Source organism: Oncorhynchus masou, chromosome 31, assembly GCF_036934945.1.
Source record: "Oncorhynchus masou masou isolate Uvic2021 chromosome 31, UVic_Omas_1.1, whole genome shotgun sequence".
Taxonomy (NCBI): Eukaryota; Metazoa; Chordata; class Actinopteri; order Salmoniformes; family Salmonidae; genus Oncorhynchus; species Oncorhynchus masou.
In genome coordinates this window covers 13,731,241-13,749,202 of record NC_088242.1, presented here as the reverse complement: position 1 = coordinate 13,749,202, position 17,962 = coordinate 13,731,241, and the positions used below count along the sequence as shown (strand labels likewise).

General features: G+C 39.6%; 1 protein-coding gene across 2 annotated transcripts in view; it reads left to right on the top strand.

The window, feature by feature from the left end:
• The first annotated feature begins 826 nt into the window (after nt 1–826).
• Nucleotides 827–17,962, top strand: part of col21a1 (collagen, type XXI, alpha 1) — a 46,015-nt gene continuing 28,879 nt past the window's right edge. For both annotated transcript variants that reach the window (XM_064950159.1, XM_064950160.1), the window contains exons 1-8: nt 827–1,329; nt 5,139–5,269; nt 5,488–6,048; nt 7,253–7,418; nt 11,864–12,092; nt 13,500–13,673; nt 14,486–14,563; nt 17,038–17,127. In XM_064950159.1, coding sequence (XP_064806231.1) covers nt 5,170–5,269; nt 5,488–6,048; nt 7,253–7,418; nt 11,864–12,092; nt 13,500–13,673; nt 14,486–14,563; nt 17,038–17,127 — 1,398 coding nt within the window. In that variant the 5' untranslated portion in view covers nt 827–1,329; nt 5,139–5,169. The remainder of the gene's footprint in view (nt 1,330–5,138; nt 5,270–5,487; nt 6,049–7,252; nt 7,419–11,863; nt 12,093–13,499; nt 13,674–14,485; nt 14,564–17,037; nt 17,128–17,962) is intronic.

The window sequence follows — 17,962 nt, the reverse complement described above, 5'->3', positions numbered from 1 at the left end:
GCTGGTGTTGTTACAGTATTTTATGTACAAAAATATATAAAGAAATTGCTCAGAAAACTTGGGAGGCCAAATAAAATCACCAGCGGGCCAAATTCGGCCCGTGTGCCGCCTATTGGGAAACCCTGTCCTATAGCATCTGGACAGCATTTCATGTGTATCTTAGTTATTACACTGAATTTTTTGTTCCCTTAGGTCAGGTTGTGAAATCATCTTGATGTGTACAATGTGTGTTTTTATTCTCATGAGATTTACATTGTGAAGGCCTAACATTGTGTATTCTGGGCTACCCTGGGAGTATTTCAGCCTGTATGCTGAAACTGCCCCCGTTAATCATTGCAATACTGACGTGCAGAAAGCCAAAATGGAGTCATTAGTTGATGCAGGATGCTGCAGAGCTATGAAACTCAAAGAAATATGACAAACTGAAGTCTACAACAACATTCTCAACTGATATCAGATTTGGTTGGACATTTTTGACGAGTTTCAGCTGTAAGACTAGGCTACTAGGAACGGTACCATATCACAGTCATTTTATGCCCCTTGTTCATTGCTCACTTGTACAACATGATCTCCTGCTATCCACCTTGGTAAGCCCTTTCCATGAGCACACAATAGGAAAATGACAATGGGCAGATGGAGATATGAAGAACAACGGAATATGAAAAACAACGGAACAGAATGCCAGTTACCAAGCCCGAGGTTTGGTCCCAGCATGTGAAAGCCTGTAGCCTTATCTAGGACCCACCCTGGTTCCTGGAACCCTCAGGACTTCATGTGTATACCCTCAGCCCCCACACACAATCCTGTCCTTTTGACTACTCTTTTTCTCCTGGCACTGACGGAAAGAGGCTGTCTCTCTCAGTATTTCTTATCTGTCTCTCTCTCTTTTAGCCTGGATAATTAAGAGTGGCTGTTGGTCAGTAAATGTTGGAGAAGACCCAGAGAAAAGAGAGAGAGGGAGAGAGGCAGACAGAGAAAGAGGAGAAGAGAGAGGGGTAGAGAGAAGGGGGAGGAAGTGAGGTGAAGAAAGTGAAAGGGAAGAGGGGGAGAGCAAGAGAGAGGGGAAGAAAGTGAGAAGGGGAGGCAGGGAAGAGAGAGGAAGACAGAGAGAGAGAGAGAGAGAGAGAGAGAGAGAGATAGAGAACTGGAAAGTGAATGGAGAGGGCAGGCTTAACACTTTCAGTCACAGGAGGAACATTTGGTGCAGTGCTGAAACTTCTTCCCCAAACACAGCTTCTTCTTCTACCTAGACCTTGCCACGGTTATGGCCACAGGGCACATATGAGAAGGTGACAGGGGACACTGACACTCGGACTACACTAACCTCTGGTAACTTTTTTTGGGGGGGGGGTTGGGGGGTTTGCTTTTGCCATTTTTGGAAAACTACATTTTGTACACTTGTTGATTTTGGGTCTGCAAGGGCCTTTGATGCCAATACTTTAATATACGGTATGATAACGAATGTTTCATGTTTAAATTAGGAAACAGAATGTTTCTTGTTTGAAATGTGTTTCTTATTCAATTGTTTAATGCATTGTAAAGCAAGTTGTACCTGTTGGATCCTTTTGGGATTTAGACTGAGTACGAACTTTCAGTACAATTTCAGATCATTCTGGTTTTTGAGTGTGTTTTAGTGTGTTGTAGCTTTCACTGAAGCTTTGTGCTTTATCAATTTCTCAATAGATGTGATAATCTACTAGTGTTTATATTCCTATGATCTGAGCGGCTGCAGCAGCAGACAGCAGGTAGCATACTGAAGACATTAGGAGCAGTTATCAGTCCCTTGTTTGTGCCTCTGTCATATGCAAAGAATGAATGGAATTATTTAACTGAACTCTGCTTGGCGCTCGACTCAGTCTCCTCTCATAAACAGAAAAAGAAAGTTGAGGGAACAAAATCCATAGAAAAACCAAGATCAGGGGTTTGCATAAATTGCTTTCATGAGTTTCTGTGAGTGTGACAGATTTATATAAAACAAAAGTTAGGCATTCCCAAACGTAAACCCCTAGCCTGTAGCTCATTCTAAAATAGGAACATATTGGATGATATTATACCCCTCCCAGGCTCCAAGTGGTTTAGTCTACTGTGATGATATGGGTTCATGGTTTTGCTTATTTGATTTGATTTCAAGGGAGAGCTAATATAATGTTTTGGCTTTTCCCTTGGTGCCTGAGGAACTTGGCAGTAATTTACGTTCCCCTTACCTTGGCAAAGTTGTAATCAATTATGTATATAAACCCTGGATTGCTGATGCTATGTATTGGCCAAAGAGAGGCTTTGAAACCACCAGTCTGCTATATTGGCACTCCCCAGAAGATGCAGTCCTCCACATGAATGAATGGAATTCTACAGTATTTCTACAGTATTTCAATTACATTTGTTAAGAACAAAATTACATGTATTTAAAGGTCCAAAGCAGCCATTTGTATCTCAATATCAAATCATTTCTATTAATATGGTCAAACAAAAAGATTGCTTTTTAGCAAAGAGCAATTTCTCAAAGAAGAATTTTGCTAGGACAGCCTGGGCGTGGTCTGAGAGGGGAGGGATAACGGACGATCTGTTATTGGCAGAGAGCGTTGGAACTCCCATCAAAACAGGCAGACATTTCAGGCGGTATTTTCAAACAGCTCTTACACTAAAAGGGCATTATCATCATTTTCTGAATTTCAAATTATTATTCCAACCTCAGTGTGGAAATATATACATATTTTACTGCACTGGGCAGTAAGTATTTTTGTTTTTGTAGTGGGGAAAGTAACAAACTATACTTTAAGAATATTTCTAAATATATATATTTGTCTGCTTAGCTAACATAATCAAATGTATGTGTCTGTAATAAAATAAGGAGCTTATAATAGAATAAAGCTGGCAAAAACAAATGAAGGTATAGAAATAAATGTATTTATATAGCTTCCAAAATAGTTTTTACAATGGTGGCGGAGAGTCACCATTGAGGCGCGGTGGCTTAGAAACAGCTAGTCAGTCAGCTAGTGTACATACTGTATAAATCATTGGTTGTAGTACATGCTGAACAGCAGCTGTTGATTTTGGGATGGAATAACTTTTAATTGCATTATTTAAAGGAGTTCAGTCCAAAATGCAATGGTTGACATATTAAACAAAGTCATTTAAGACAGCAGGTGCTAATGTTTAAATAGCTATTCTAGTAGGTGCACATTAACTTCCCCAATTAGCTTTGGAGTTGTGAAAACGGCATCTCAAATGTATCCCTAACAACAACTCTATCAATCAGAAGACCATAGCAACCAAAAAGGTTAGGGTAAGAACCAGATGAAGGAACCAGAAAATCCGTAAGTGATCATCTATATAAGTTTGTGCTTTCAGCTCGAACCACGAACAGGTTAACTCTGTTGGTAGCACCTTTTCTGGAAAAGTGGGAGGAATCAGCTGTTCAACATGAGCTTCCTGACTCCCATGTCCAGCTGGATGCAACCCACCAGGCATGACATAAATATTTTACAAAGTATTGCTGCAAACTAGATGAATAACTCAGACTCGATAATAATAAATAAGGTGTCTGGAATAGAATCTGGAAGTCATGTTACGGGTTTTAGGCAATATGTCAGATTTAAAAAAATCTTTATGATGGATATTGTTTTGTGTTTTTCTAGTGGGGGGGGGGTTATAATAAACTGCATACCAGCGACCCGTCATCTTGACCAAGATGGAGAGCTATTAAGTATGTGCACTGCTCCAATAACATCAGAGGTCAATGACTGGGTCATACAAAATAAAAATAAACATATGGTTAACGGCACTGCACTGACCGGCAAAACAAGTGCACGGGTTATATGAGAGAATTTTGTGGCATGCATTCTCAGCTGGTGCCTACTCCATCAAGCTTTAATGTAGCCCATTCAGGAATGTGTTCCTTCAACTGTGTAGTCCAATCACAACCAGGTCTCTTTATGTCTTGGACAATGGTTGCCATCCATTCGTCATGACTACATGTGTTTGGTCACTGTCCAGAGCTGGAATTTCACTGTCTGACGCCATAAATGAATTCCATGTGGCTTTAGCAGAAATGTAGAAATATCCAGTTTGGGGTACTAGCGAATTGGTCTTTGCTATCTGGGATCATTGGGAAGTCCCAACTCTGACGTCACCTCATTGAAGTTGAAATGTAAAACCGTAAGGGTAAGGGTAAGGGTAAGGGTAAGGGTTAAGGTTAAGGTTTATGGTAGGAATGTCCCAAGGATACAGGATTTTACTGACCATACCAAATTGCCCATGTCACGCTGCTGCTCCAGCGACCTCCCCTAGTGCTCTGGACGGATAGGGGGGGAAAGACCGGAACAAAATGGCCGGCTCTACCATGGCAGTTTGGAGCCTCACTGAGCTGTGCCGCAAATCCCAGGTCAGGGAGTGGAAAAACACAGTCATGTAATGGCTGTGACAACAAACTGACTGCACAGTTACATATGGTGGATCAGGGTTAGATTTCGGTCATTGCAGAATTCTTCTATCCAAGTCTGGTCATTGTCTTAGAAAAACCCACTGCTTAAGGTTGATCGGATGGATTGACTGAGCTGACTAAAGGTCTTTCCTTCCTTCCTTCCTTCCTTCCTTCCTTCCTTCCTTCCTTCCTTCCTTCCTTCCTTCCTTCCTTCCTTCCTTCCTTCCTTCCTTCCACAAATGCTTTCTATGGAACATATCTGCTCCTCATTTATAGCTGCTTCTTTTTATAATGTCTGCAGTTTCTAACTTTCACGGGCTGGAAACTGTAATAAAATATACCATTTCCTAAAGAAGCCAGAGGGAAACAAAGAAGTATGATCAAAACAATTCTGAGTACTCACACACACGGAGAGAGAGCGAGTGTGTGAGAGAGAGCGAGTGTGTGTGAGACAGAGACCTCAGAATGCTCTTCCATGTTTCATTGCCACTAACACATACTTAATTTGCTTTATCTTGTTTACAACAAATGCAATATACTGACCCTCCATCTTTTGTCACAGATATGTCTACTTTCAATATTAAGATATGCATTGCATGCAATTCAAGTAACAGCAGTGACAAGTAAGAAAAACGGTCTTGATTGGTTAACTGATATGAGCAATTGTAACTCAGCAATGCATCTCAGCAATGCATGTGTTGTTTCCCTTTCCCTATAGGGGCACAATTGGAGTTTGGTACTTCAGCATCATGGGTTGCAAAACAAGATCCATGCATTGTGTCTTGCGGTGTGTGTGCTTCATGCTCCTTCACTTGTCTTGTACAGCACAAGATGAGGACATGAGATTCAGTAAGAGTGCTTCTGTCTTCATCGTTATGTGTGACACATTTCCATTGCATGGTGTCCATTATCTCTCAGGTTTACTATAAAAACAGAATGGATGTTCAGGAAAGCTCTCTATGAACCGTATTGGTAAAGGCCATTCCTTTAGAAGAAGTGAATACTCTGCATTAATGTTTTTTCTCAAGGCTGTGTACCACCACTCATGTGTCTCATGTCTCTTACAGGTTGTAAGACTGTTGCAAGTGATCTGGTCTTTATCCTAGACGGCTCATGGAGTGTAGCTGATGTGAACTTTGAAATAGTCAAGCGATGGCTAGTCAACATTACCACAAGCTTTAACATCGGACAGAAGTTTACCCAGATCGGAGTGGTCCAATACAGTGATGATCCAATCATAAATATTCCACTAGGGAAGCACCTTCATATCAAGGATCTCATTAGAGCCATGGAATCCATTGACTACATGGGAGGAAATACAAGGACTGGGACGGCCATACAGTTTGCTAGCGACAAACTGTTTAACCTGTCTGAGAGAGGCCCAAAGGGCGTTGCTAGAATCGCTGTGGTCCTAACAGACGGGAAGTCACAAGATGAGGTGAAAGCTGCAGCAGAGGCAGCCAGGAGAAGAGGAATAATCATCTTTGCCATTGGTGTGGGATCTGAGACAGAAGAGGCAGAGTTGAATGCTATTGGAAACAAGCCTTCCTCCAATTACGTATTTTACGTTGATGACTATAAAGCTATTTCCAAGATCCGTGAGACCATAAGGCAGAAATTGTGTGAAGGTAGGCATTGTTGTGATGACAAAATGGGGACAGTCATAAGCCCTATCCCTCAGCTTTATAACAAACCAAGTGGGGCAATCATTTTTGTTGTTGTTCGTTAAAATGAAGGAGAGGGCCTTTAAGGACTCTTCGGTTCATTTAACATGTTTGCACATTGCCAAACATTGAAGCTCTTCAAAACCAAGAAATGTCTTGCAATCAAATGTTTTCTCAAGATCTAATGATTGGGAATGTAAATGTTTTCTAAAGCTGATGACTATGGATGACGAGCCAAACTGTGCCAAGAGAGTAATGTCAATGTGATGTTAGTACTTCAGGTGACCCAATATCTGGGCAAAGGAGAGGATGATATGATGTGATCTGCTCTCTGCCCAAGGCCTAAATAAAAATGAACAAGCAACAACAACAAAACAGCTATCAATTGCTTTTGACCGGAAGAGGCACCTTCTGGTAAGAAACAATACATAATTATTTTTTTTGTTTGCTTGTAGATTTTTATTTCAATCTTTTTTTAAGGAACATACATGGCGTAACGGCAGTAAATTACAATAGTTGCTGGCAGCCCAGGCATATTTGGTTAGTAATTCTGTAATTTTGACGCTTGCAGAGCGTGAATGGTGAATGGTGAATGGTAGCTTGAATGGTAGCGTTTTGTGCAGAGAGGCGATCTCGTCATATTCATCATCTCCTTTGCCCAGATACTGGTTCATGCTTCAGAGTGAAGTAAAGGTTAGTGAAGCTATTTAAAACAAAAGGGTTTCATCAAGAACAAGAGCAAAAACAACTCCCAGAACCAAGCATAAAAGGAAAATCGGACCTATTTGAGTGGTTGTATCCACTTAAAAACAATAAGGATGCCTGATCCCATGTAAATGAATTACCTACTGTAATAATTAACATGCGTGATTAAGGGGTGGGTGTAATGGTCAAATTCTGTCTGGTTTTCACAATGGGGGGGGTGTTCTTTAGACAGCCTGCATATTTGCAAAATGTCCAGCGATCCTTTCCAATGCCTTTTACAACAGATTATCTGACACTTCGGTTTCCAGGTCAAATTAAATGGATTTAACTCAAAATTAACATGCAGCCCGACCAGAAAAAAGGATGATGGTACTTATATGAAAGTGTGTTTGTGATGTTCAACCAGTCACACAAAAATACGTACTCTGCTGTGTTCTAAATTCTCTCATTCTCTTTATTTCAGAGACTGTTTGTCCAAGCAGTATCTCAGTTGGTAACGGTGATGTGAAGGGCTTCGATATTCTACAGTATCTTAATTTGGCCAAAAAGGTCAAAAAAACTCAAGGGTCTTTCTATGGCTCCAAAGCCTTCCAGGTGACATCTCGCGTTGACCTGAGTGAAAGCACGACGTAAGCTTTAAACACCATGCCATGTCCAGTGGCGTAGCACAGTTTCACTGGGCCCCCTGTTTTTCATGTGGGCAGAGAGAAAAATGTGCAGATTTATAGCTAATCTCATGCTATTTTACACATTTTGTCTATGAGGTATATATATTTTTTGCTATTTTATAGCTCAGGGATTCTTGAAAGACAGGACAATCTCAACTTTCTTTCCACAAATATTTGTCTTAATAAAAATAAAAATAAAAATGAAACATATATTTTGATAGACCAAAGTATCAGCGACAGTATAACAGCATGTAAAGGAACAATCTCCAATTTCTATGTTTTCATAAAATGCAACTAACTGGATTCCTGCCAACCCCATCAGACACCATAAAATGCATTTTATTTTTACAATTACTATCGAACAAGTGTTTAAAGGCCTATATAAAAAAACATATTTGATATAATATTGAATTGGACCTTTATTGCTACAGCCCATAGAAACACATTGAACTACACATTAATCAATGGCAAAACAGACAGTCAACAAATAAATAATAAGGAACAAGGTTTTGAATGAGAAAACTTAGACCCATGTTTGGTCACGTTATTTTTGGCACATTTTACCTAAACATCGTTTGCAGCCTGGTACTGGATTACCTGCAGACAACTTCCCTGAAGCTTTTTAGTTTGTAACTCACACTGTTTGGGTTTTACAGACAGATTTGTTGCAAATGTCTTGTCTGGATTCTCTCATGTGTATAAAAAGGCCACTTTCAAAAGCCCCATTGTATGGATTAAGTAAAAACATTATATATCTGGAAAGAGGGGATTGAGCTGCAGCCAATACAATAAATTGGACTGTATGTCTCTAACTTAAACACACAGGGAGCTACTCAATATCCAAAATGACATCACCTTGTGGGTGTGGGTGTGTCAATCAAATCTAGGGGGTTTTAAAGTCAGAGATGGCTATTTCATGAAACTCAATAAGATAATTTTCTAGTTAATAACCATCATTGCCAGTTTTTAAAATTTTAAACACTTTTGGAAAGTTTGAAATTGGGTTCCTTTGCTTCGGACAAAGGCATTTTGAAAGTTTAGAGAATTCCTAAAACAAATCTCGTCCCTTCTAAGATTCTCATGAATGTACATTTTAGAGCTCAAATAAAAAAACTATAAAAATACAATTTCTCTGTCGGACAACAATTGTCCTGACTTTCAAGAGTCTCCGAGCTAATTTCCTGACATTCTACATATTGCTGAGAGAAAATGTTGTAGTTATAAAGCTAATTTCCTATAATTCTGAACATTTCTTTCACGGTATGATGATTTTTTGGGGGTGGTTGGGGGACCCCAAATCTCGTTGACCCCCCCCCACCGTACCTCAGTATGTGCAACGCCAGTGGCTGTGTCAATATTTTATTTTTTATTTGTGTTTTTTATTAACCATCCCGCTTCGGAGGACAAATGTCTTTATTATTATTATTTTTATTTTTATTATTTATTATTATTATTTATTTATTTTTTGTTTTTGAGTGAAAAGCAAAAAAATGTGTCCATTAAAATAGCTTCACATTGATCAGAAATACAGTGTTGACATTGTTAATGCTGTAATTGACTATTGTAGCTGGAAACGGCTGATTTTTAATGGAATATCTATATAGGTGTACAGAGGCCCATTATCAGCAACCATCACTCCTGTGTTCCAATGTCATGTTGTGTTAGCTAATCCAAGTTCATAATTTCAAAAGGCTAATTGATCATTAGAAAACCCTTTTACAATTATGTTAGCACAGCTGAAAACTGTTGTACTGATTAAATAAGCAATAAAAGTGGCCTTCTTTAGACAAGTTGAGTATCTGGAGCATCAGCATTTGTGGTTTCGATTACAGGCTCAAAATGGCCAGAAACAAAGAACTTTCTTCTGAAACTCGTCAGTCAATTCTTGTTCTGAGAAATGAAGGCTATTCCATGTGAGAAGCGAGCATAGAAGTAGTTTAGCTCGTCTGGTAGGCTTGTGTCACTGGGCAGCTCTCGGCTGTGCTTCCCTTTGTAGTCTGTAATGGTTTGTAAGCCCTGCCACATCCGACAAGCGTCAGAGCCGGTGTAGTACGATTCGATCTTAGCCCTGTATTGATGCTTTGCCTGTTTGATGGTTCGTCGGAGGGCATAGCGGGATTTTTTATAAGCTTCCGGGTTAGAGTCCCGCTCCTTGAATGCGGCAGCTCTTGCCTTTAGCTCAGTGTGGATGCTGCCTCTAATCCATGGCTTCTGGTTGGGGTCTGTAAGTACAGACACTGTGGGGACGACATCATCAATGCACTTATTGATGAAGCCAATGACTGATCAGAGGAGGAATCCTGGAACATATTCCAGTCTGTGCTAGCAAAACAGTCCTGTTGCTTAGCAGCTGCTTCCTCTGACCACTTTTTTTATTGATCTAGTCACTGGTGCTTCCTGCTTTAATTTTTGCTTGGTATCAGGAGTCAGGAGGATAAAACTATGGTCAGATTTGCCAAATGGAGAGTGAGGGAGAGCTTTGTATGCGTCTCTGTGTGGGGAGTATAGGTGGTCCAGAGTTATTTTCCCTCTTGTTGCACATTTAACATGCTGATAGAAATTTGGTAAAATGGATTTAAGGTTCCCTGCATTAAAGTCCCCAGCAACTAGGAGCGCCACCTCTGGGTGAGCGTTTTCTTGTTTGCTTATGGTGGAATATAGCTCATTCAATGCTGTCTTAGTGCCAGCCTCTGACTGTGGTGGTATGTAAACAGCTACAAAGAATACAGATGACAACTATCTCAGTAAGTAGTGTGGTCTACAGCTTATCATGAGATACTCTACCTCAGGCGAGCAATAGCTCGGGACTTCCTTAGATATCGTGCACCAGCTGTTGTTTACAAAAATACATAGACCGCCGCCCCTTGTCTTACCAGACGCCACTGTTCTATCCTGCCGGTACAGCAAATAACCAGCCAGCTGTATGTTGATGTTGTACTCGTTCAGTCACGACTCCGTGAAACATAAGATGTTACAGTTTTGTCCTGTTGGTAGTTTAATCTTCCGCATAACTCGTCGAGTTTATTGTCCAAAGATTGCACTTTGCTACCAGAATGGAGGGAAGTTGGGGTTTATTCGACCGCCTATGAATTCTGAGAAGGCAGCCTGACCTTCACCCCCTCTTTTTCCGCCTCCTCTTCACGCAGATCACGGGATCGGGGCCTGTTCTCGAGGAAGCAGTGTATCCTTCGTGTCGGGCTCATCATAGTTGTGAAAGGAAAAAGAGGATTCTGCTAGTCCGTCGTGAGTAATCGCAGTCCTGATGTCTAGAAGTTATTTTCGCTCATAAGAGACGGTAGCGGGAACATTATGTACAAAAAAAGATTTTAAAAAGTTACAAATAACACAAATAAACAAACATCTGCCATCCTCTCAGGCGCCATCTTACTTACTTACTTACTTATTGCTTATTCAATCAGTACAACCGTTTTCAGCTGTTCTAACATAATTGCAAAGTGGTTTAATTTTATCTTTATTTAAGTAGGCAAGTCAGTTAAGAACAAATTCTTATTTTCAATGACAGCCTAGGAACAGTGGGTTAACTGCCTGTTCAGGGGCAGAACAACAGATTTGTATCTTGTCAGCTCAGGGATTTCAACTTGCAACATTTCGGTTATTAGTCCAACACTCTAACCACTAGGCTACCCTGCCACCCCAATAAGCCTTTTAAAATTATAAACTTGGATTAGCTAACACAACATGCCATTGGAACACAGGAGTGATGGTTGCTGATAATGGGCCTCTGTATGCCTATGTAGATATTCCTTTAGCCGTTTGCAGCTACAATAGTAATTTACAACATTAACCATGTCTACACTGTATTTCGGATGAATTTGATGTTATTTTAATAGACAAAATTTGCTTTTCTTTCAAAAATAAGGAAATGTCTAAGTGACCCCAAACTTTGAATGGTGGTGTACATACATTTTATAAATACATTTTCGTATACATTTTGCATACACATTTTACATGCACATTTTACATACATGGTACGTTTATATAAAGCATTCACATAACAATAATACAATACCAAACATAAACTCTAAACCCATCCCACCTATCACCATAGACCTCAGCTCTTTAATCCCAACCCTCAGCCCATCCCACCCATCACCATAGACCTCAGCTCTTTAATCCCAACCCTCAGCCTATCCCACCTATCACCGTAGACCACCCTCGTTTAGTTTCCATGTGCCATATATTTTTCAATTGTGCTGTGATGTTTTACATCATTTTTTTACATTTCTAATCGTGTAGTATCCACAGATTGTGAGGTAAAGATGGTAACCTTTCCTACGAGTCTCACTGTTGCCATGTCTACTTTATTACTCTGGTTTCATAGTGATGTGATTGACTGGTTGTTTCATGGTGATGTGATTGACTGGTTGTTTAATTTTGGCCCACAGGAACTTGTTTCCAGACGGCCTGCCTCCGTCCTACGTCTTTGTGTCCACACTGAGGTACAAGGGGTCTCTGCTCAGGGAAGAGTGGGACTTATGGAGGGTACAGACCAATAACGGGAAACCACAAATGGCTGTCACACTTAACGGATTTGAACGCAATGTCAAGTTCACTACAACCAGTGTAGCACCAGGTGATACTCAGACAGTGGTCTTCCAACAAGAACCTTCCAAGGTACCTCAACACCATGAGTCTTCCAAACCACCAAAACAGACACATGACATGATAGTACTTTACAGATGTTGGATCTTTATTTGACCTCTGTTTATTGGTACTCTTTTTATTATCTATCCTGATTGCCTAGTCACTTTTACCCCTACCTACAGTACCAGTCAAACGTTTGGATACACCTACACATTCAAGGGTTTTTCTTTATTTTTACTATTTTCTAGTAATAGTGAATACATCAAAAGTATGAAATAACACATATGAAATCATGTAGTAACCAGAAAATGTGTTAAACAAATTAAAATAGATTTTATATTTGAGATTCTTCAAAGATGACAGCTTTGCATCAAGGCAAAGAAAACCCCTTGAATGAGTATAGTCATAGCAAAATAATTTTTATTTTTTTACCTTTATTTAACTAGGCAAGTCAGTTAAGAACAAATTATTATTTTCAATGATGGCTTACCGGGGAACAGTGGGAAAACTGCCTGTTCAGGGGCAGAACAACAGATTTTGTATCTTGTCAACTCGGGGATTTGAACGTTTTATCCATAAAGTTGCTTGAGCGGTGGTTAGGCTTTTAGCGGGTCAAAATGAGGCTACTTGTAAAGTGGGATACTATTATTATAACCATCTGTTAGTGCAGGTTTTCAATTAATTTTTGTAAATCACGAAGCTCATGTGCATTTCCTGTGAAACAGTGAAATTCTCAGCAACAAAATAGTGATTAAGATGATAAATCTGTACCGAGCCCCAACAAATGTAAAATCATGATCTGTTTGTGGCATTTATAAAACATCAAATTTGGAAAAGAGAAACAAAAATAGTCTGGCTAAGTCATTAATTCATTTCTCTCCAGAACTGGCAATCATCATGAAAATCTCTGAGGCAGATGTACAGTCTCTACAGTCCATGAAACACAGAGTCCTCATAAAACAGTGATAGGGTTTATTACTACACACACTAATGATATGACAACACGCTACATTATATTCCAAAGAAGCATTTTCGACAGGAAGACCAATTCTGATATTGTTTTCACTAGTTGTTCTTTTGAGCAATCAGATCAGCTCTAAAAGATATCTGATGTAAAAAATATCTGATGTTATTGGTCAAAATACCAATTAGTTCAAAAATATCTGTATTGAGGTGCCTGTCTAAACGCAGCCTTTGATTTCTTACGTTTTGACCATATGGATTAGTGATTTTAACAAAAAAGAAAAGAAACTGATCTTCTAAAGCTGAGGCTGTCTTTATTCTTTGTTTCTCCATTGTTCCTTCTATCAGTGTTTTGTGATTGCCCAACAATTTCATATCCATTGCACTCTCTAGTAGGCAGGTTGCTACATTCTCCTAGACCTTGTTGACCTTTGTATATATAATCATTCCTTATCCTCTTTTCTTGTCAAATAGAAACTATTTGATGAGAACTGGCACCAGCTTCGCCTACTGGTCACTGAGCAGGATGTTACCCTGTATGTTGATGACCTGGAAATTGAAACCATGCCATTGGAACCTCCTGTTGGTATCTTCATTAATGGGAAGACCCAGATCGGAAAGTATGTCAGCAAAGAGACGACTGTACCAGTAAGTATCCGGAGACAACATTTTCAAAACCAATAACGTGCATTTGTGCTTCTTTGAGCAAGACAACTGTCGTTTACAGATGTAATATCTTAAATTGAGCCAGTTTGCTACAACAAGAAAATAATCCTTCTGCAACAGGAAATGTGAATTACACAGGGGTAGGGGTTGATGATTTTTTTTGCGAAGGACATTACACATTTTAGAAGCCTTTTAAAACCTAAAATACACCACAAGTTTGCAAAGTTCTCCTTCAACATTGTGATCAAATTAACATCCTACATCTGTACATTGGATCGCATTTAAGCGGCTATTGCTGTAACTGTTTAACAGTAGGATGTGAAGAGTCAATATTCTGTATTTTCCTCTAAAACATACTGACCTCAGTGGATTAGAAAATCTTGCCACAAAGAACCTCTCTGCCCTCTTCGTCTTATTTAGTCTTTGCTTTATTAGGCCATGTTGATACTTGGTGTGCTGTACCAAACATCCTCAACCTGCAATCAATCATAATGATGTGTGTTAAAATGAACACATTTTGGCCAAGCTAATTTGAGACGTGCAACCTGATTGTTGCTGGATTTGTTTTCAACCCATAAAACTTGAAAATGACCTGCAAGTAAATCCTTACAAGTTACGGTAAATATAATGAAGGTGTCATTTAAGTCTAGAGAAATAACTTCCTGGTATGGTGATGAGAGGGACTTATTCATTTTCATGAATCGTTATAAAACTCTTAAGAAGATAAAGTAGCCATTTGTTAGTGTTGAAATGCTTTTCCCCCGACCGTACAATAATTCCCTTATCTTTAACAGTTTGAGATTATGAAACTCAGGATCTACTGCGACCCCGAGCAGAACAACCGTGAGACAGCCTGTGAAATACCTGGAGTTGTGAGTACAACCAACTTTTTGGATGTGTCCTTGTAATTAATGTGGCACATTAACACCAAACCACATTTTTTTAAGGGATCACATATTTTCCTGTTTGTGATCACAATGCACCACTATACTGTATACCACCATACCACCATGACTTAGTATCGGGGAAAATCCATACAATGTTCATCTTGAAATCTGTTGAAATTTGTCAAAAAACGTTATTTTTTTCTTTCTTGTTTCTCCTCTTTCAGTTGTGCATTGAATCATATGGTACTAGGAATATGATTCACGATATATGACCCGTGTTTTATAGATTATTACACGTATCACTTGTTTGACCTCATCCTGCTTTCTATTGTGCTGTGGTGGAGCGCCTTTACCTCTGCTTGCCACATGCACATTGCTCTCACTGTTATTTTACCGTCTGACAGCAAATCTGTTTGTGAAGCAGTGGCCAAATGCTGCATTGGCTTGGCTATTGCTTTCACTACTAACCCACGATGCCAGACCATTGTTTTGCATATGTGGTTTCTGGATATCAGGTTGGGAGAAACAAAAAGAGAGGGACAGAGAGGCACTGAAAACACAACCGCATGCCAGCATCTCTCTCTCTCTCCCTGCATGTCTTGCATTGTCTCATTTACCTTCAACCAGTGTTATTGTCGAAACGAATTGGTCTATTAGTGTGAGATTACAGGTCCCAGGCGCTTCCATGACATGATCTCGCTCCTTTTATTTCCAGGACGGCGAGGTATGTATTTTGGCTGATGGCTTTGCTCGCTTACAAAGTAAACCCTAGTTTAATTTTCATCGCGAGAGGTAAGACTATACTTTATTTTATGGTCTTTTGCAGTGTCACTTTTTTATTTTATTAATTTTTTATTTAACCTTTATTCAACTAAGCAAGTCAGTTAGGAACAAATTCTTATTTACAATGACAGCCTAGGAACAGTGGGTAAACTGCCTTGTTCAGGTGCAGAACAATAGATTTTTACCTTGTGAGCTCGGGGATTCGATCTAGCAACCTTTCGGTTACTGGCCCACTAGGCTACCTGCCATCACTAATCTGCTAGGGGTTGTGCGATGTTTAGGTAACACTTCACCTTAAAGGAAAATTCCACCCAACATTCTATCTTTTGGTATTGGTTTTATTAGTCCATTGTTGATATAATCCCAATTTGTTTTGCATGCCAGCAATTATATGATGCAATACACACCATCATATAATGCAAAATACTGACTGTATTACTGTATTTTGAAAGTTATATAGAGTATCTTCAAAATGTGGTTGCTGACATGCAACAGATTTTGGGACTATATCAACAAGGGACTCATGAAACAAATTAAAATATAGTTTTTGGGTGGAGTTTTCTTTTAAGTTTCCCAGGTAACACAACACTAACTATAGTTACAACATTGGAAAGAGGAAAGAGGATACCTAGTCAATTGCACAACTGAATGCATTCAATCGGAATGTGTCTTCCGCATTTAACCAAACCCCTCTGAATCAGCGAAGTGCGGGGGTCTTCTGTAATCGACGTCCACATTATAGGCGCCCGGGGAGCAGTTGTTGTTGGGGGTTAACTGCCTTGCTCAAGGGCAAAACGTCAGATTTTTACCACCTTGCCGGCTTGACAATTTGCACCAGCGTCCTTTCAGTTACTGGCCCAACACACTTAACCACTAGGCTACCGGTGATACAAAAGTAATCACATGGTAATAACGTTATGTTGAACATACCTATAGTTACATTTGATGAATTTCAGGGTAAGTCCAAAGTAATATTTTTCCCTTGCGTCAAGCAGGCAAACATATTTGTACTAATATGCAGTCAAGGTTTTTTCCCTCTTGCTATAAACATGTAATATAGCCCTTTGTCTCAAGAACTATGTTTGCAAAGTCATTTTGCTGGAAGTGTCTGCTGTGTGAATGCTACTAGGCTGCCAAATGCTAAATGATACGACTGCTAAGAGACCTGAACTGAATGCACTCCCTTGGCTTCAGTTGTCTGAGTGTCTGTTAGCAGGAAATCAGACATATCGTTGATTAATTGCTCGTATGTCTTCCATATGACAAGAGTATGGCTTAGTGATCACTATGTTCAAACCTTTTACTGCAGTAGGCAGAGTGTTTCTTGGTAGTCTACTTTGAAACAAAAGTAAACACCACACACACATGGCTATGGGCTTAAAAAAAGGCTTAAAAAAAACACCTGTACCATGTCAGATATAGAGTTGAAATGTATTCAATTTTGAGTTCGCATCCCAATATTACACTTTATATACGTAACAGAAGAAATAAGAGGGAAAAAAGTTTGACATTGAAACACTGGATCTTTGGCAGTTTTTTTAATCATCTTGATTAATTATGAAATTATTAAATAACTTTCCACCCATGAGGCCACTACAGGGCGATTTGGTGGTTTGACCGCTGGAAAGGGCTATGTGCCATTAGTGAATGGTGTGCGTGTTTCTTGTTTATTCCAGTGTGCCAATGGCCCTGGTGACATAGACGTGGACCCCACTCCAGAACCATGTACCTGTCCTCCTGGACCTCCTGGTCTTCAAGGAATGAAGGTCAGTCAGAAGGGTTACATCACCTCGCTTGCCAGTTTCTAAATCAGGTGTCAACTCCTTCCATCAGGACATGATGCTGTGCAAATCAAATACACCTCAAAGCGTTTCACTTTTGAACAGTTTTCTGACATAAATGGTTTTGTCTACCCACAACTTGCTTGACCAATTCATCCAAGACGCGAACGTACAGCCAAATAGAAAGATGTGGTTCAAACGGATGTGGCTTTGTGCCTACAGTACGTCACTGTGACAGCGATGCATGTGATTGGGTTGTGGTTGGAAGATGTTATCAATAAGACCTGCCCCACTGTCCAACGTCTTTATTGATGGAAATACTGAACCATTGAAAAAGGGACTAGTTACGGATTGTTTGGCAAGAGAATGACAAGTTGACTAAAAGTACAAACAGACTGGCTCCTAGGCAAAATAAAGTTTCCTTAAATGGGCCACAAAATAAAGTGCTGTGTGACACATTTAATTGTTCACAGAGCATATGCCAAAGAATTTACAAGATGTTAAAAGTTAAACTAAAACGTTTCACCTTTAAGCAATATTACCACAGCAACAGGTCCTTTTATTCTGTAAAAGTGCACAAGGTTGCAGGCATGTTTGTGTTTATAAGGCCATAGTCACGCATGGGTACAAATCCAGTTTTTCAACAGGAAAAGATTGCTCTTAAAGGTTTTAATAATACATCCAAAAGGCTACAAGCATGGCTGGTTCGCAGATGGATCTTTTGGGCTGAATTACATTTACATTTAAGTCATTTAGCAGACGCTCTTATCCAGAGCGACTTACAAATTGAATCAGAGGAAACTGGTGGGAGGAGCTACAG